Genomic DNA, 19,846 nt, shown 5'->3' with positions numbered 1-19,846 from the left:
TTCAAGGGGAATCAGTACCAAGGGAAACTTTGAATATGATAGTGTACATAGGGATACAGTTTTTCTTGAATAAGAAATGTTGAATTCCTTTTAAAATGGGTAAATCAGTAAATGTCATAACATGGCACACCAATAGCAGTAGCAGTACCCAGTCAGGTACCACTGGCAACAATAGTATCACATTGCAATAGAAAGCCTGCCTTCAGCACTGCCATTAACCTATAGGCAAGTTGGCTTTCCGGAACCTTCTGTTTCCCGTTTATTTTCTTTACTCACTGAACTTCTATGCCCTTAGTAACCTTCTCTATCCAAATGTCCAGGGTTCTCATGCTGCTTTGGGGATCCAGCCACCCCTTAAAACTATCAACAATTACCTGCAGGGCCTCACTTCCTAAGGGTTTTTTGATGTCTGTCAACGGTTGCTAGAGAGTCAGTGAGAATTTACATTCAAAAGGAGACTCCAGAATGCCTTAATTCTTATAGAAGAATATTTAGAAGCAGATAAGCTTCCACCTAATAACCCAGAAACAAATGTCAGTCACAAAGATTCCAGTTGTTGTTCAGCAACAATCAAAAGAAACGGATTATTTACGATCACTTCACTTCCAGCAGTCCCCAACGTGCTGCTAATGAGGAGAACACACCAAAGGCATGCGTGCTGATGTGAAGGACCCAGGTCATACATTTCCCTTCCAGTTTATAAAGGGACTACAGAGTCATACACCCTCATAATAATGGGCCAGCAGAGAAGTCTAGCTCCCTGAACCTTGAGATACCTGATTTCCTCTAACTTTGTCAGTAGAATCAATTGCAATGCCAACACATCTATGAGTATAAAGTAGTCTCCCATGTGGGCCAGCTGTGTCCACTGTTATGGCCACTGACTAAGTGTGTAATCCTGAACCCATCAGACTTCCCACTGGTCTGGGTCAGAAGGACCAGACTGTTTGGATGGATCTGTACAAACTCAACCCCGTGCGTAGGCAAACAAAGACATCCCTACTGACAACTGCCGGCAGCTGCTACTCTATGTGCCAAGACTCACACTGGAGTTATTTGACGGAGCTGCACAGGAAGGGGCATGCCTGCTGCCTAGGCCATTTCCTTCTGGGGAAGCTGGAGTCAAGACAACATATGCGTCCTGCTTGCCACCTTCCCACCCCTCACATTGCTCCCAGAAGAAAGTCCACCCTCAGCAAGAGGATTTCCACCCGTCGGCCTGTCACAATTGATATGCAATAACTGACACTTTCAGAAAGTATGTGCATAGTTTCAGAGATTTAATATATTAATCAACATACGGAAAACATTTTGATTCCTAAGCAGCTTTGAGTACCATCCTTTCCAGAATACATTTAAAATAAAATAGGTGGGGAACTGAACAAGATATTCACAGTAAAAATCTTCTTCTAAAGATCAGTCCTTATATTATGCTGGTCCCTTTTAGGAAATGTGGTGCTGGCCCTCAGAGAAAGGAAGACCTAGCACTTTCCTCGCTGTGGGGCCATATCCTATTTCTTTCTCTTTCACACCTCTCTTTTAGAAACAGCGTTTCAATACAAACCCCAGGCAGGAAAACACAAGGAACGTTTTTTCTCAGAAGCACTAGAGGTACCTTTCCTTCTAAACTGACTTTGTACCTTCAAACTCCTCAGTGCTTTCTTGGAAGATTAGGAGACAGTCTTTTAACAGATTTGTCGCCCCCTATCCCATCTAATACAAATTGTAAGAAATATCACCACTATTTTCAAATCAAGCCTTCTTCCTTGCAGGAAAGTGTTCATTGAGATGCTGAAGTGGTGATTTAGCTTCTGTCTAAGTATACCACATGAGATCATTTGGGCCAAAATCCAACTTAGGTGGCAGGGTGTAGCTACGCCAAGAAGCGGGTTGGGCGCATTGCTCCTGTCCACGCTGGGTACGGAGAGACCTGGAGTCCATAGACTGAGAATCCCCTTGCTGCTTCAGAAACACAGTGTGACCCAGACTGACTGGATGCTCCAACAACCAGGGCTCAAAAAGGTCAGAGCCTCACAGGTGTTCTTTGTGTAACCGTCTTTTCTTATGGTCTTTGATTGGTTCATCTCCCCCAACTCAGGAGACTTTTTCTTTAATAACAGCCAATGTTCAAATAAAAATGGCTTCTTTTTTGTCAGTAGAATCAAAGTGAGAATTTAGTTTTTCCTTGATCCTATGTAAAGCTCATAACTTCTTCACGGAGACTCTTAAAAAGATTTCATTTGGCCTGTCTGAGACTTTTGATGATTTTGTCTGTTCCTATCAACGTTGCATGATTTCAAATAATTATGTTCAAGATTCCACGTAAGCTCCCACAACTTCCATATTCCAATTTCCTATTAATACGTTTCATGTTCTGATGCATTTGCCTTGTAGAGCCATGGGTCTCGTAGGATCATGGTTATAAAGATCAGGGGCATTGTGTTGGTGGACTTGAAAGTCTTTAGTCCTACTTCCATACCCCAAATTATTGATTGCTTCATAATGCTTCTAATCACTAGTTATCTTTGAAATTTTACTTGTGTTGAAAAGCCACTGTTACATTTTTGTGTCATCTGTCTCGTTGACTTCTGACAAGATGAAGTTGGGGTTGTCATAGCCTCTCTTCATCTTGGCTCTAGCATCTCTCTCATTGTAAAGGCACATGGCACAGTGAGGGGTATCCACTTCCACTGTCTTACTAAAGTTATGGAAATCTACTCGGTATTTCCCTTCCTTGGTCTTGGATACTATGGGAGCAAAACGGTAGCCCCAAAGCACCTCTTCTGGGACATAGGATGTTCGAACTTGGCAGGTAGCACTCGTCGATTCCACTGTGCCATCTAAAAACACCACTAATTCAAAGTCCTGCTGGGAAAGGGTTTCTGCTGCCATGTGGAAGAAGGGGCTACTGTGATCAATAACATGGTAAATTGTCAGTGGGGAGATGAAGAATAAATTTTCATTCCCAGCATCAACTACAAAGTTGATATTGATCTGGTCCAAAATAATGGTCTCTCCTTCCGGAGTGACTGTGGTCTTTAGAAGCTTTCCATATATGTGACTGCCAATAAGGAGGCTCTTCCTAAGATTAGCCACTCGGATTAGGAGACAAAGCTTCCCACCCCGCTTACTGATCACTGCATTCTTGCTGAATGTAATGGTCTTCGCACGTTTTTTGGGTCTGGAGATCTTGGCTAAAATGGCACCACACATGAAAGAATTGATAATGACTCCAAGTATAGACTGGAAGATAAGCAGAAAAATGGCAGTGCCACATTGTTCTGTCACACACCTGAATCCATATCCAATGGTCACTTGTGTTTCCAGAGAAAACAGAAAAGCTGAGGTCAAGCCATTAATGTTCTCCACACAAGGGGTGTGGTTGACAGAAGGATGGAACTCAGGGAGATCTTTGTGAATGTAGGCTACAGCGTACCACAGGAGACCAAAGAGGAACCAACTCCCCAAGAAGGCTGTGATGAAGATGGTCATCTTGTATCTCCATTTGAGATCAAGCACAGTTGTCCAAATGTCCACAAAGAATATAAACCTCGACTGTGCCCCCACATTGCCAAATTCTATGTTGCACCTTCCATCTTTGGAGACCAGCCTTGCTCTTCGCCGAGAATGCCCAAAAAAGCGAGTGACGAACCATTTCCGAAGATGTTTGAACATTCTTTCTGTCACCACCTTGATCTGAAAACACATCAAAGAAAAACAAAACAACAACGAAAAAATATGTTTATAGCAGCAGTGACTTAGGTGACTCACATAAAGAGCTAACTATGTACAAAAAGATCATTCCAAACAATCTGGGTTACTGATGATTTGGGCAAGCTGACAAGTTTATTCTGGATACTCCAATACTATTTTCAATAGAAACTTTCCACTAGAAGACCATATTGTTTAAATATAAAGAGGAAAAATAATTACAAAGAGATAAAAATGTTAGGAACCTAAGATAGCGTATATGCAAGTGTTTCTTGATCTTAGACAGTCACACACAACCTTAAAAATGTTTGTGATAACCATTATAATCTGTAGCATGATCTATTTGATAAAATTCTTTAAATTAGCGCTCCCTTTTTCTTTAATAAATTTAGCCTTATGTTAAGCAACATTGTGAAAGCAGAAGCTTGATGCACTGTTCACATTTTTTTGGTAATAGATGAAAATAAATAACTATGAAAAAACCCAGCTCATCTATATACTACATAAATCATCTGTGTACTGCTACTGGCACTCACAAATCAAGAGAAATCCTGATCCAATTCAATTCTCTTATTTATTAAGTGAAGAAACTGAGACTCAGAAAATTTTAACGACGTACCCAAAGTCATGGACCTAACCAGTGGCAGGATGACAGCTAGAGCATAAGGTTCCCTGCTTTTAGTCCAGAAGAACCTCTACCAAGCTGCATCTCAGTTATGAAATTTTATATTCTAACGTTAAATTTCCCTGACACATTTTAAGACAATTATTAGTCAACTTCCTTTTCAACAGAGTTCTTTAATACTTTTGGTCAAATCCTACCATTTGATCTCAGAAGTTTTCTCAGTTGGTCTGCAAGACTGTTCCTACTCTCTCTCTCCATGGTATGCCAAGATTCACTCCCCCATCCCCGCCCTCCCCCCCAAAATAGTATGAAGGTCACCATCAATATCTCACACTTCCTTCCCTGCTCCCAAGCTGAAGGACTGAGGAGTCCTGATTTAAATAATACTCCATAAGGGTATAACCATGTTTTATTTAATCCTCCATCCCAGCTGCTAGCACAGTCTATGGACACTTAGCATTTATTTACAAAAACATAAATGGAATAATTCAGTGAATGATTTCATCTCTTCAAAATACTATCTGACCAATGGTTTGTTATTAACAACCTTATTTTGACTTGCATTTTACAGCAAAAAAGTGAAGGGATTTTTTCCCCAAGCAGCCAAGAATGATGAAACCCAGGTGTCTAAACATGAGACTACCACCTCCCCTAGACTACCACCACTCCAAGGTGTGTCCATCACAGTTAGCAATGTCTTCGTGGTATTTTTAATTAAATGCAAATATGTTTCTAAAATAGATTTCAAAATCCCCCTTCAAAAATGTGTTTATTCATACAAACTAGGAAGCGAAACCAACTTAGTGATAAATTTTAAACAAAACTGATATTCCACAGTGTCTTGTTCATAGTCTTAAACCAGGTGAAACACAAGACACTAACACCAAGTAGAAGGGGTGAAGAGAAAACCACAGTTGTGGTGATTTAAAATTCTGAGGACATAAAAGAAAGAATATGCTACCAGCAGAGCAAACAGCAGTGTACACGTTCAGAGGATCCTGCCCTCATCCCACCCAACCCTCGTTGACCTCAAGTCCCGAGAGAGTATTAGGGGATGGTCCCAAGGGAGGCTCATGGAGGAAGAAAGAGTCTCCTCCTTTCCCAATCTCTCCCTTTTCTCTGCACATACATCCTTTAAACTTGTTTACATTCACTGGGACTTTCTCCCTTTCCCAAGTTTGTGGAAGCTCACGCTGTTGAAAAAGATCTTCATAGAGTGGCCCTCACCTAAAATAATAAATTCTAAAGCCAACACTTACCAATTGAATGCACATGCTCTTTGTCATTACATTATAATTTCAGAGATGGCTCCTAACACACCAACTGCTGAGTTTTTCTTCCCCACTACTCTTCTGCTCCAGTCTCTCTTAAATTCATTTCACTTTGGAAGATAAAGAGTATTTCTGTAGAGTGGATAATTACCCCCTGACTTATCTCTGGATAAGTTTGGGTTTTCATGCCTACATTACTAATAAAATATTATCTGCTGGCTTTGCAAAGAGCCGAACCAAAAGCAACCAGCTTATAATGCTTTCCCCAGATGGTCTGCACTTACCAACATCCTAAAAACATTCCGACCTGAAGCATCCATGTCTGGGAAAAGCAATGAACTGGTGTTGGGAGTTGGTTTCTGTATGTGGGCTGATTTTAGACCCAGCTTAATATATTTTAGTCTTTGGTCAGTGGCCTGATGCTAATTTGTATTAGCTTGAAAACACTTCATTGGGTAGTTGAGTTGTGTGGTTTAAACCAAGGCAATTGGTTGTTCTCAGACCAAGCCCCAACCTCGGTATGTATTTTATCTTTTCAAACTTCACATGGCTTGAATACCGTCATGCTAAGACATGACAAACCACCAGCTGAGGTCTCTGGGCAGCAGGCACAGATTGTGTTCCAGCATTTCTCTCCTCTCCTTGCCTCACTCTATGGCTCTCTTGCTGTTTCTCGTACGTCAAGCCTAATAACATTTCACCAGAAACAATTAGTTATCATCAATCTCCCAGCCTAGTCTCTGAAACACACTGAGATACTGAGACACAGGTGAATATATAGACATGGGCAAATACATATTTGTAAGATGAAAGTAACATCACACCAGGAAGAAACAAGATACCATGTTAATCTCTCTATACAACAGTCCCTGTTATGTAAGAAACTGAGATATAAAAGCAGCCTTTATTGTTGGATTTATTTTATAAAATCTGGCATTCACTGAAGGTACTTTTCACATGTACTGGATTAGCCAATCCTGCTGATTTATTTATTCAAAGTGTGAGAAGAATTATACCCAGAGAATGCAAGACTACAGGGTAAATTCATCCTCTGACCAAACCCATTATTCACGCAGCAGACCCATTATACACAGCACATATCTGACTTTGCCTAGACAATGGCATTTACTCCGACCACAGACAGAGCCAATATGTATTTTTCTGAACTATTGGGTGATTCGAGATTGGCCCTAGTGTCTGGGTTATGTAACTTGCACAGTTTTTAGGTTGCTTTCTACTGAAATCAGTAAATCTTAATAGCAAGCAAAAGGCTCTATATTAGCTAATGTTTACCAAGATATTCTTAGCCTGGCAAAGCAAGTGAATTATTCAAGAATTCAACATTCTTGTTCCATAAACTTTTTGTTTCTTTCTCAGGAAATAAACTGTTTGTAAACTTTCCAAATATTGTGTATATACTTATTGTGTAGGATTTCAAAGACAAATAGAACTCTGTTCCTGTTCTCAAGTTGCTCACAGTCCAATGAGGAAGTGAGCTCAGTAAATCGGCAATTACAACGTGGTATGATTTGCATGATGCCCAAAGACACATCTTGTACAAAAGATCTATTAGATGGGTATCCACCCTCAGCCAAAACTCTGCAACTGACAGAAAACTCATTGCCTTTATGTGTACATGGATGTCTATCATTATTCAACACTGATGTGTTGATACCAGTGTTGTGTGCCGGGAACCGTGGGACACATCAGGGAAGCAGTCCTTTACCAAATGGACGCAGTCATTGTCATAGTGAGGAAGCTTCCAGTTGAGTGTGGGGGTGGGAGATGCAAATGAGCTGAAAAACAATCAAATGCTGCCTGATAGGGCCAGGATAGGAAATAGAGGGAGTGTTCCAGAGAGCACCTCATCTGAGGGGCAGAGAAGTGTCCTTGAGGCCAAGGCCTGAAGATGGCATTAGAGTCACACCTAATAGGACCTCTATAAATATTTGTTGACCGATGATAAATAAATTAATCAATGAACGAGGTCGGACAATTAAGTTCGCGAATTCATCCTACTACATACCTCATTGCTGAATATCACTACGGTCATCTTTGAAGTACTCCCCTTGGGAAGCTAGTCTACCCTTCAAAGCAATTTTGGAACTCTTTTTCTGGAATGGCCATCAGAGCTGTAGTCGTATTACCCTTGATGTCCTGAATGGCATTAAAATGTCTTCCTTTATCTTCTGGTAAATAAAGAAGTCATTGGGGGCTTGATTAGGTGAGTAGGGAGAGTGTTCCAATACAGTTCTTTATTTACTGGCTAAAAACTCCCTCACAGAGAGTGTCATGGGAGCTGGTACATTGTTGTGATGCAAGAGCCATGAATTGTGGCCAGAAAGTTCAGGTCGTTTTCGTCTAACTTTTTCACACAGCCTTTTCAGCACTTCCAAATAGTAAACTTGGTTAACTGTTTGTCCAGTTGGTACAAATTCATAAGGAATAATCCCTCTGATATCAAAAATGTTTAGCAACATTGTTGCAACAAGTTAGTGAATTTAATTGTCAGATCCCGTAAGCATAAGAGCAATGAGTTTGTTGTCACTTATGTGGCTCTCTTTCTAATAGGAATATCTTAGAAAAGACATTCCTGTGGTAATACCAACCACACTGCACTACTGCGTATGTGACAACGACAGGGGCAACAGAAGAAAGAGCATGAAGGAGCTGAATGAAGTGCTGGGGAAATAGATAACAGAGTGCTTGGGGCCTCGGTGAGGCACTGGGCTGGAAAGACAAGCAAGGGCCATGGCCCTCAGCACTTGGTGTGCCATGTGAGGTCATTTTGTTGTAGACCTAGAGGAGAGACTGGTAGAAAGAATACTGGTCTAGTTCTGCTTCAGAGACAACTCATTAAAATTCTAAATAAGTCTGAAGTCTCCTCTATTTAACAGCCCTTCAAATTCTTGAAAACAAACATATTTTCTTCCGGAATATCCTTTTTGCCATAAAAATTCACACTCCATTTGCATGCAACACCCATGTCCACCAATCCCTCTTCATTTTAAGTGAGGTGTGTGCAGTTTGTGCTCATTCATGACATTTTAAAAACCAGTACAGAGGCTGTTCTTTTGCAGGTATCCACATGAGAATACACCACTATGAATTTGGGGTTTCCTATATAATACTTACCACACTGCCTCCTTCCCACCCCAGCACACTCAGCAAACACTATATCAGAGAGAGGAGGGCAAAGAGACATTGCTTTTTATTATCTCTCCTTCAGAATTATGAAGGCTATCATTTCTCCATACAGATAAAAATACATTTACTATCATCTGCCTTTTAGTCAAACCTCTCACAACTCATACACAGCCTAAGTTCCCTTTGTGATGTTTCCGAGAGTCAACATTATATGTTAGAGGTAGAAAATATGAGTTATGGGTCTGGAGAGCAGAAGTCAAATGATTTTCTGTAGTCCCTTTGCAATGGTGGTAGAGAAGAAATTCAAGTTTCAATGAAAATGTACTGCTTTGTTTCAGAGCAATCAATTGAATCAACACACATTTCTTAAGGACTTGCCATAGCAAGGCATGAAATGGGATTATGGCACATGGTTTCTTCCTTCTTAGCCAATATAATCAAGCAAACACTCTATTTATTGAACGTCTCCTATGTACTGAGTGCTAGGACAGGAAACCCAAAAGGTAACACTCCCTGCTCTCAAGTTTTAAGTGAGTAATTCAGGTAAGTAATTCAATAATTGCAGTGCAGCAGGTTTGCTTCCCTGAAAGGGTTGAGAACATGGTTTTAAAGCAGCCACCAAAGAGGAGACCCAACAGACTAGAAGTCAAGCTTATACTCTTCAACACACCTTTGCTAAGGAGCTAAAATAAATGCACCTAACTAAGAAGATTTCCTGTTTTCTATGAAAATGGTCTCAAGCTACTGGAGGATAGCCACCCAGCTGGATTTGCAAACATTCAGAGCCCTGAGGAGCATCAAGCCATCTAGCTCCCCGGACCACCTCTTTCACGTCTGGAACCTATTGTAGACAGAAGGCATTGTTTGTCTTTTGCTCAGTAATTCTTAGAGAAGTGATTTCTGCTGTCTTCAGCAATATCAGGCAGCTCACTTGGGGTCAGCCTGGGTTCTTAAATAGAACTTGGCAAGGTTGGTGGAAACAATTTTTTCTCGCCTCATGGGCATGTAAAGGAGCTTTAGGACTCTTCCAGGCTAGATGGGGGAATGCACTTTAGGACTATCCCACCTTTTCCTCGGGGTGAGTGTCCACACAGGCCCTAGATAAACGATGTGTCTTATATCCAGGGTGGGAATGCTGCACGAGCCTTCCTGGGTGCCTGGCTCCATCCAGAGAAGAGAGTTTGGGAACAACAGCCAGGGAATTGCAAGGTCTATGGGTCTTGGTGCTCGCATAAGGCTCGCCGTGTTCTGTAGACATCTGTGGTCCAGTAGAATTGTCTGAATAACTACAGAGTTGTGCCAGGCAAAGGGACCAAAAGAGGATGGGAGTTCTGGTCAGGATGTTCATGGCACAGGTCACAACCAAAGGCAGTGTGGCCGAGTGGAAGGAACTCCATCGTGGGTAAGTGCAGACATAGATCTGAACCACAGTAGTGTCATTTAATGGCCAGGTGACCTAAACAAGCCACTTAGCCTTACTGAGCCTCAGTTTCCTTACCTATGAAATGGTTGTAATAATATATTTTCAAAGGTTGTAGTATGTTTTAAATGCAATTGCATATACAAAGTTCCTAAAACACAGTACTCAATGCAATAAATAGTAGCAACTGCTATTCGTTTGAAAATTGAAACTTGAGCAGCAGTTTAACCAGGAGTGGCTGACCCAGGCCATTTGGGGTCTCATATACAGAGTCTAATGGGCTGTGTTGGAGATGATAGCCAAATGAAGGAAAAGGCTTCTAAGAGAGAGTGACCATAGTTGTGACAATTCATCAATGTCTATGAACTATCCTGGCAGCAGAGCCCATCCTCCAATGTGAAAGAGAAGACGTGGGAACTGCCAATGTGTTTTATGAAGGATTTGTCTATGATCAGGGCAGAAGCCGTATCTTGGAGAGGTGAGAACAGGGAGAGAATTATCAGGGGCAAAGCTAACCAGGGCCATGGTACCCAGGGGCAATGCTGTCCTCTCTCACCACACACATTAACTAGGATTTGATGGTATTGCTGACAACATACGTATGCCCACTGAAAAGGAGAAAAGCAGCCCCGATGTTAGAGAGCCGGCCTGGCCCTAGGTCTTGGTGTTCTCCGGTCAAACACAATTTCATAGAACATCAATATCAGACGAGGCACTTCATAATCATGGCTGAACAGACAAAAACTTGAACATTCCAAACCATAGAAACAACCAAAATATCCCCCTTTCCTGGCTGTGATGAGTGACCGCTGTTTCTTCACAAATAACAGCTATAGCCTCACATCAGTCTTCTCTCCTTCTAGATAAGATTTATTAACATCTCAATCATAGAATTCCCCCTACTTCCTGACATTGAACCCAGAACAAAGCACTGTTTCCTTAAATATTCCCCAAATCACCTAAAACCAGTCCAAATCCTATGTAAGTGCTTTCTAACACTCTCCAGTGAGGCTCCCTACGGTTCTTCATGGTGTGTGTTCTCACTAGCTACAAAAAGCCAACTTCTTCACCTATAGTTGAACTTCTACAGCCAACTTCTTCACCTTCTTCACCTGGTGCTCTTTGACTGGAAGGCATTGCCACCACAAAGGATGTGAGGGCACACAAAAGAGGAAGTGTGACTAAGATCATAAAGCCATTATGCAAGCCAATTGGTGAGAACCAATTCAATTCCATTGCTTCCAAGTCACACTAACGTATGTACACTTTGTACATATGTTTGCTTTTGTATCAGGATGTGAAGAATCAAGGAAACAACCAAATTTAAGTACAAAAAGTCATTAAAATTGGTTAAAATTATCAAGTTCAGGTCTTCAATTCTATCTAGCTCACTTGTTTGCCAGGGCCCTAGGTCATTCTGAGATAATTATACTCTCATCACAAAGACCTGTATCTCTTCATGTCACCTGGCTTGGGTCCCGGTGGGAAGTGTCAGGAGGCGTGATGTTCCCACCATTCCAGCCAGCCTGGGAGCTAGTGAGGCTGGACCCAAGAACTGTGTCCGCAGGATCTTACCAGCCTTTCATGGCAGCATGGATTTGTTGTGGAGTCAGAAACCTACGCTTTGGAAGCTGACACTTATTCTGTGTTTATTTTCAATATCGTTTTCTTATTGTTCTTTATAATTGTTTCTTAAAGTATTTTGAAAATGTAGCATGTCTCAGCTATGCAAATAAAGACCAAAAGGGGATACTTCATCTCTGCCCATCTCAGCATTTTGAAGAGAGAACAACAAACACATCCTTGGGGGCCATGAAGAGTGGTGACAGCAGAGTGGGAGAGCCCTACAGGACATGAGAAACTCACAGACACAGAGTTGGATCTACGTGACTTCTAGTCCAGAGACTTGCTAAGAATTCTTCTCTTCTAAACTTCAGGAGTTCTGCGCTTTTCTAAGGGAAGGCATTGCTTTATTGGGTGTGAGTGGACTGAGCCAGGTTTAAAATGGTAAACGAATGCAAAAGTGAAGACGCATAGTTCAAAATGAATGAAGAAAAAGACCAAGGCTGAGAAAAATCTCTGGAGAGTGTGAAATGGCAACGAAAACTGCCATGGAGAGTTTCAGTACCCCGCTCCCAGCTCCAGGAGACAGTTGCAGTCTGTGTGAACAGCGCCCCCTAGAGCACAGTGCAAATGGTGTCCCCTGGAGCTCTGAAATTATCCTGTCCCGGAAAGCCTACTGTGTGGCTCCCACACAAGTGCAAAATCTCTTACATGCATTAACATATTTAATTCTCACTATAACCCTATGAGGAACTGAGATTCAGAGAAGTTAAGCAATTTGACAAAGGTCACAAAGCAGAAAGGCAAAAGAGAAAAAAGATCTAGAAGAATCTAGATCTGCCTGACTGAAGAAGAAGGCCTTGCTTTTAAGCCCTATGGCGTACTCAAAATAGTTAATAAACAATGTAGAGGGAAGACAAACATTTATTCAGAACCTACTTACAGTGCACCAAGAATGGTGACTTTCCATACATTTCCTTACGTAACATAGAGATCACATACGAGGATAAGAGTTGGCAAGAGACCAGACCTCTTTCAGATACTGAACCTGAAAGGAGAGTGAGGGTCTAGATTAGTGGAGAGGAGACAGGTTCCCAGGGATAAGGGAAAACCTGAGCAAAAACACGGAGAAAAGAGAGGGTGGGGGCCCCTGGAGAGGGCACAGGATCGACTGGATTAGATCCGAGGGTACATGTTGGAGGAGACGGTCACAGGCCCTGATAGTGGGAAGGGCCTCCTGATGCCAGGCACAGTTCAGAAACGGTCATAATGCCGAAGTAATTAGGAAGCAGCTATGGAGGCAGCTGAAGATGTTGTTCTGTTGAGCACTGTACTTACTTTGGAAGCTTCTAGAGATTGTCTTGGCTTTAGCTCCTTGTAGGTAATGGTCTGAAGTGATGGGAATTACATCTCCCACGTGGAGACATCTATAGACATCGACGGGTGCAGTTACTGCATCTTCCACAGTCAGAGGTTTGTTGTGGTGATGAGGGCTAGTGTGGGAGGATGGGGAGCTTCCCCCCAGTGAACAAAGAGCATCTGCCAGTGATGATGAGCTGAGCCCTGGGTACTCACTGCTCTAGCAGAGGGCAAAGCATCCTGGCCTGGAGGCAGTCAGCTCAGCAGTGTTTATTGAGTGGCAAAGTCATGCCTAGGCAACAGACTGGGGCTACAGAGACGAGAAGACACATTGGCCCAGCCCTGCCTCATACCAACTATAGAAACCTGGGCGAGTGGCCCAACATTTCTGAGCCTGCCCCACATGCTATTTCCCGTGCTGGGAACCCTGGCCCTCTACTCTCCCCTCCAGGTTGACTTCTTATTTTTAACTTAAATGTCATTTCTCAAAAAGAAACTTAAACATCAGTTTCTCAAAGAGAGGGGAGCTCCTGACCACCTCCCTCCCCATTTAAGTCAAGTTTCCCCTTCCACAATATTTTATTGTATTCTTTACTTTTCATTTGTAGTATTTACAGTGATTTTAACTGACAAACATACTTGTGTGCTGGTCTGGGGGCAGTGATCCTATCCATCTACTCCACTACTGTATCTCCAGTGCCCACCTAGCTCAGTGTCAGGCAAAGAGTAGATGCTCAATAAATAATTGCCAAAAAATAAATAAATACAGTAAGGTATGAATGCTTCAGAGTGCTTCATTTTCAGAAGGGGCTGTGGAGAGGGGACTGGAGCATAACACCACTCTCCAGTGGTGGGACTTGGTCTCCGAGCACTCGCATAGGTGGATGATTGGATTATGGACAGACACTTGGCCTAAGTGGCCTTGTAGCCTTGGGCTCATCACAATCTAATCCTTATCAGCTTTCTTGTAGCCTGGATTGTCCAGTGGCTCATTTACTGAGAAGGCAACATGAACATCAAGACACTTACCTCTGTCTGAAGAGGTTCAGGAGATGATTTTCCAAGCTTCATACACAAGGTCTGACAATTATGTTTGCGAACTCATCCTAGTAAAAGTGCTACACACCTCATTGCTGAATATCACTATAGTCACCTTTGAAGTACTCCCCTTGGGAAGCTATGCACCGACGGCAGCACCTAGGCCACCCTTCAAAGCAATTTTGGAATGTTTTTTCTGGAATTCAGAGCTGTCGTCATATTACCCCTGATGTCCTAAATGTCATAAAAAATGTCTTCCTTTCAATATTTCCTTTATCTCCTGGTAAAGAAAGAAGTCATTGGGGGCCAGATCAGGTGAGTAGGGAGGGTGTTCCAATACAGTTCTTTGTTTACTGGCTAAAAACTCCCTCACAGACAGTGCCGTGTGAGCTGGTGCATTGTCGTGATGCAAGAGCCATGAATTGTTGATGAAAAGTTCAGGTTGTCTCACTTATTCATGCAGCCATTTCAGCACTTCCAAATAGTAAACTTGGTTAAATGTTTGTCCAGTTGGTGCCGATTCATAATAAATGATCCCTTTGATAACAAAAAAGGTTAGCAACATCGTTGTAACAAGTTCGTGAATTTAATTGTCCGACCTCGGATGAATGAAACTTGGAATGGTGAACAAGAGGTGCAAGGTTTGGAATTCCCCTTGTTGGGCTTGGAATTGCTAAATTGCCTTTGTTAGGACTCAGACTGGGGTGAAAGCATAGTAGGGAAAATACCTAGTAAAGCACAACAAACATAGTTGCTGTCTGGACAGAGAAGACACGTTTCTACCAAATCCTGTGTGATATTTCAGTCTGTCCCAGGAACAGATGGGACCCCTCCATGCAGGAAAGCATTCTTAAAAGGGTGAGTTCTGCCTCCAGTGGATTCTGACCCCAACTCAAGTTCCCAGACCTCTCTGAGCACTCAGGCCAGACCTCCTGAGGGTCTCTCTCTTAACTGATGAATTCTAGTTTCTGATGAACTTACAACTGCAAATTAAATTAACACAATGATCCAATGGCTTTTCTAGTCATATGGCCTTTATTCTCATTCCCATTTTAAAATAACTCCATTACATTGAAAATATCATTGTATATCTCTAGATACGTAATCTTAGACTGAAAACAATATATGGTGTTCTCAAAAGATGATATGTGAACAGAAATTGCTTGTATACAGTAAGTCATATTACATTAAGATGTTAGGTATTTAAAGGAATCCTTTACTGAATTATTTTATAAAGTGAAGGATAGTTTTTGCAAATAAAATAATTATCCCTCACTTGTTTATTTACCTTGTAAAAGTTTGTGTTGGGGAAAAGTTTGTTTTTCTGAAAACTGGATACATCTGCAATGAAACAATTCTGAAATCTCATCTATTGAGCCATCCACCTCAAATGGCACTAGAGATTAATAAAAAAAAAAGTTTAAATGTTTAAAGAAAGTTGTATTTATTATGTGTGCAGAGAGCCTGGTATTAGTCTGACCCTTCTAGTTCTATGTGGCTTAGGTTGTTATATTAATTCAGTCTTTCCAGCCTAGAAATGAATGAATTCCATGTGGACTGGAGGCGCTGAACATAGTTTTCCCTGTGCGTCTGCAACAAGTACACTTTGTTTTTAAGAAAATATATAGAATTGCAAATTTTGGCAACTTATAAAATAGGGGAATAATTCAGCTAATGCTTTGAATATAGGCGTTGGGAAACTAGTACTCATGATGCTGTGCGCATGGCTAAAGGTGTTTGTGTCTGTGTAGCCCAGCTCTGGTTGGTGTGCAAAGTAGCAGGCACAGAACACCAGGTTCTGGAGTTTGGAAGGGATTCTGGGTGTGATGCCTTCTGGTCCCACAATCTAGCTTATGTTTGAAGTTTCCCTGTCACAGCCCCATCAAGTAGCCTACCAGACAGGATTGAAGAAGTGGGTATACTAGCTCTAATACTGAGTACTACATAACCTCTCAATGTGTCAATGTTCTCATCTGAAAAATGGGGACATTCATTTCAATCTTACAGATGGCTAGAAAGAGCTTAGACAACACCTAAGCATGGAAAATGATCAAGCTTTTAACACCTGCAGTAATACCACCTTCAGCTCCAATTTCTCCTTCAAGTTCCAGTGGTGCATTGAATGAAAGATGCAGTCATGCCATTATCTGTGATGTCTTTAATTCTGGGCATCTCTGTACCAGTATCCAGGCTGCAATAGCATCACACTTCCCAGAAAGGTCCTGAGAAGGGCAAGGCTTCAGGATAAACCATGGGGCAGTGGATTAGTTTTTGTTGGTTCTACTGCTCTGCTCTGGGGAGCTTCTGAGGGTCAATGATTACCAGCTTTGGCTTGCGTTCTGCCGAGCCATCACAGTTGCATTAATGGGGCGGCACGTCACCCACCCTCCCATGTCCAAGAGCTTTCTGGGAAAGCCCTGGAGGCAAAGGGAAGCAGAGCCAACAGCCTCGGTGACCCTGTTGTTCCATTGCCATAGACGGCTCTTGGGCCCAAGCTGGATTCTTCTCTCAGGGGGTGGGGGCACTTCCTGACACGGGGCAGAGCCCACCCTAGGAAGCCCTCCCAGAATGGGGACACTGCTGCAGAGACTTCCCACCTGGATCCTCACAAGGAGCTACTCCAGTAAATGTCATGAACTGCTCTTGACAAATTCTCGTGTCTGCCACTGAAATGAAGAGGGTAAGCAGGATGAGTCACATCCCAGACCTTAGAGCCACACCAGGACAGGGAAAACATAGGTCCTCACTGAGACCCAGCTCCTGAGAGAGGCCAGTGGAGCCTACAGCTGACCTGCTGACGCACGTTCTCTCATTCCTTTCGTTTCTTTTTACTCAATGGTGTGTATAATGACCTGGAAAAGGTGAAGTTAGATTCCACTTTATTTCCTCTTATTTGCCCTTCTATCATAATCAAATCAAAAGAAGCTTTTCCAACTCAAAAACGTTACTTGGCCTCTCTGAGCTGCAGTTTTTCATAAAAATTGGTGATGATAGTTTATTTGTTATGAGGATTAAATTGAAAATATACATGTGCACACAAAAACAAATGTTTATAGCAGCATTATCTGCCCAGTAATAGCCCCAAAGTGGAAACTACCCAAATGTCAATCAATGGGTGGACAAAAAATAAACCATGGCATATACATACAATGGAATATTATTTGGCCATAAAAAAGAATACTGACGCATGCTCAATGTGGAAGAACCTTAAAAACGTGCTAAGTTCAAAAAGCAAGCCAATACAAATGTCTATAATAGGTAAATCTATAGAGAAAGTTAGATTGGTAGTTGCCAGGATGTGGGTTGAAGGGGGAAATGGGAAATGACTGCTAACGGATATGATGTTTCTTTTTGAGGTGATGAAAATATACTAATATTGATTGTAATGATGCCTATTGTACAACTTTGTGAATATACTAAAAAACCATTATTGTGCATTTAAATGGGTGGATTGTGTGACATGGGAATTAGATCTCAATCAAGCTGGTACAGAAAAAATACACATGTCAAGTGCCTGTTGCTTAGAAGGGACTCAGCAAACTCCCCCTCCCATCCTCATCCCTCTGCATCATTTCTTCTACTTCTCTTTCTACTTCTTCCTCCAGCACCAGCCAGAAGCACAACCCTGGCTGGGCCCTCAGCTGAACTTGTCACCTCCCTCCTGTAGCAAATGGTCACTGTGATTCTGGAGGCACCACCATCAAAATGATGTTCTTGGTCACAAATGCCTGGGGGTACAGAAAGCATTTTTCCGCTTATCCTCACTATTAAACAGAAGTTCTCCTAGCACATGGAGAAACATCTCTTCTCCCGGTGTCTATGGGAGAGAGTCTTTTCCCCCACCTGTCCAGGTGGAGCGATGAGCAGAGCATCCCCCCATCCACCCTCACCTGAGCTCCACAGGATTGAGAACAATGCACAGCTGGCAACTCCAGGTGAAGCCCCATCTCAGCTCTGCCCACTGGCCCCTCACACCTCCCAGGGCCGTAGGTTGGGCTAAAGTCATGCACTTGGAAGCCAAGTATGCATTTTGCCCAAGCATGGCAGGCCTACAGACCGGGCCCATCTGATGGGATACCTTGGAGATGGGGGAGGGGGTTTCACATAGCTTTGGCCCCACCTGCTGCACCACAGCCCCAGACTCACTGTACCCTCTCACACTCACTCATCCTCTCTCAAACTCTCATGGGAGCTCAATTTCATGTCCTCCCTCTCTCCTTCTCTCAGTCCATTTTAAAATTTTAATTATTTTTTTTCTAGCATTTTGTCCCTTGTCCATAGCCCTTGTTCTAGTCCTGGAGTCAGTGACATTAATAATCCAATTCTTTTTGAAACAGGCCTCTCTGGAGTCTCCACACTACCTCACAGATAAGCCAAATCCCACACGACCATTTCAAACCCCTCCTTGCCCCATATCCCCGCATACCATTTCTTCCCTCCTGCCCCACGCACAGAGGAGAGAGAAAGGGACTCAAGCATGACTGGGAGGGGTGGGCAGGTCTTTACTGCTTCCTTGAGTGACAGCTGGGCTGAGTGTGGAGTCCACATTCAGGGCCTCTCACAGGATGAAAGGAAACCACGCATTCTGTGTTTCCAGAGGTTGGCCCCTTTCTCAAAGGCAGGGCTGGGTGTTCCTTGTGTGCTTCCTGAACAAGGATTATTATCAAGAGCAAGAGAGAATGCACCAGGCCACCCCTACTTTAATTTCAGTTGCCTACCTTAAAAAAATACTCACCTGGATTAACATAAGTCAAAATGACTGTGTGATGACACACCATCAGGACCAGACCTGGATCTTACTTAGGATCATAAATAACTAATGGTTTGGGGGGCAGAAATTAAAGGATAGCCCTGTCCTCTTATGAGCACTATTTCCTCTGGAAGGAAACGAGACAGTCTACCTGGGGAATGCGTGCAGGCGCCCTGCTGTCTCTCGGCTTGAAACACGTGCTCCAGAGTCTGACTTGAGTTCCAGCTCTGCTGCTGACTGGTGCGTGACTGAGCTGACCTCCTGTATTCCTACAGAGCTCTTTTCCCAATGTAATCGATTAACCTGGAAAACAACAAGAAAAGAAAAGTCGGTAAGAAAAGCTAATGAGCAATAAAGACCCCGGAGCTCATTGTGAGTTGTTTATGTTTGCTTGCTTTTTTTTTGGATGTGTCAGTCTTGCTGCTCTGCCCAGACCTAAATTGTCACTTTCCTCACCCTTCTATACTCCCAATAACTTTTCAGAGATGGGATTTTTCCCCATAGCGTTTTAGATCTGGCATGGTCCATCTTGCTAAGGCTCCCTGAGCTGTGCTGATCCATATGGAGAAGAGGAGTTGGAAAGAAGACCACCAGGAACTGCGAAGAGATGGACAACTGGCTTTAGCACTGACCGAAATGCTGGCTCCCTGGCACTTGAAGGGTGGTGACGTCTGCGCTCTAGGCAGCACTGGGGTTGGCAAAGCCAAGATGGGGTTTAACAGGTGCCTGAAGATAGAGGAGGGATAAGCTGTAAAATGGTATAGACCTGGCTTTAAACTCAACTCTTCCTACTTGTCAACAAGATAAATTCCTTTGTGTCTCTGAACCTGAGTGTTCTCCATCCAAATGGAGATAAGAATACCTGTTTCACAACGCTGAAACAGGATCCAGTGTCAGAACACCCAGCAGAGGGTCCAGCAGAGGGAAAACTCATCAATGTCAGCTTCCTTCCTTGCTTAGTT

At 42.7% G+C, this 19,846-nt stretch overlaps 1 protein-coding gene across 4 annotated transcripts in view; it reads right to left on the bottom strand.

Moving 5' to 3' along the window:
* Positions 1-1,263: 1,263 nt before the first annotated feature.
* Positions 1,264-19,846, bottom strand: part of KCNJ1 (potassium inwardly rectifying channel subfamily J member 1) — a 29,108-nt gene continuing 10,525 nt past the window's right edge. Inside the window, exons 2-4 of one of the 4 annotated variants that reach the window (XM_088800830.1) lie at positions 19,036-19,187; positions 7,634-7,796; positions 1,264-3,696 (exon numbers count right to left, since the gene is read on the bottom strand). In XM_088800830.1, coding sequence (XP_088656956.1) covers positions 2,557-3,696; positions 7,634-7,660 — 1,167 coding nt within the window. In that variant the 5' untranslated portion in view covers positions 7,661-7,796; positions 19,036-19,187 and the 3' untranslated portion in view covers positions 1,264-2,556. The other 3 variants (XM_019714823.3, XM_019714822.3, XM_088800829.1) reach the window with 3 other exon arrangements.

This window comes from Rhinolophus sinicus, chromosome 9 (assembly GCF_057876585.1).
Source record: "Rhinolophus sinicus isolate RSI-liver-muscle chromosome 9, RSI-T2T, whole genome shotgun sequence".
Taxonomy (NCBI): domain Eukaryota; kingdom Metazoa; phylum Chordata; class Mammalia; order Chiroptera; family Rhinolophidae; genus Rhinolophus; species Rhinolophus sinicus.
The sequence above is the reverse complement of the archived record's forward strand: the minus strand, read 5'-3'. Positions and strand labels throughout refer to the sequence as shown.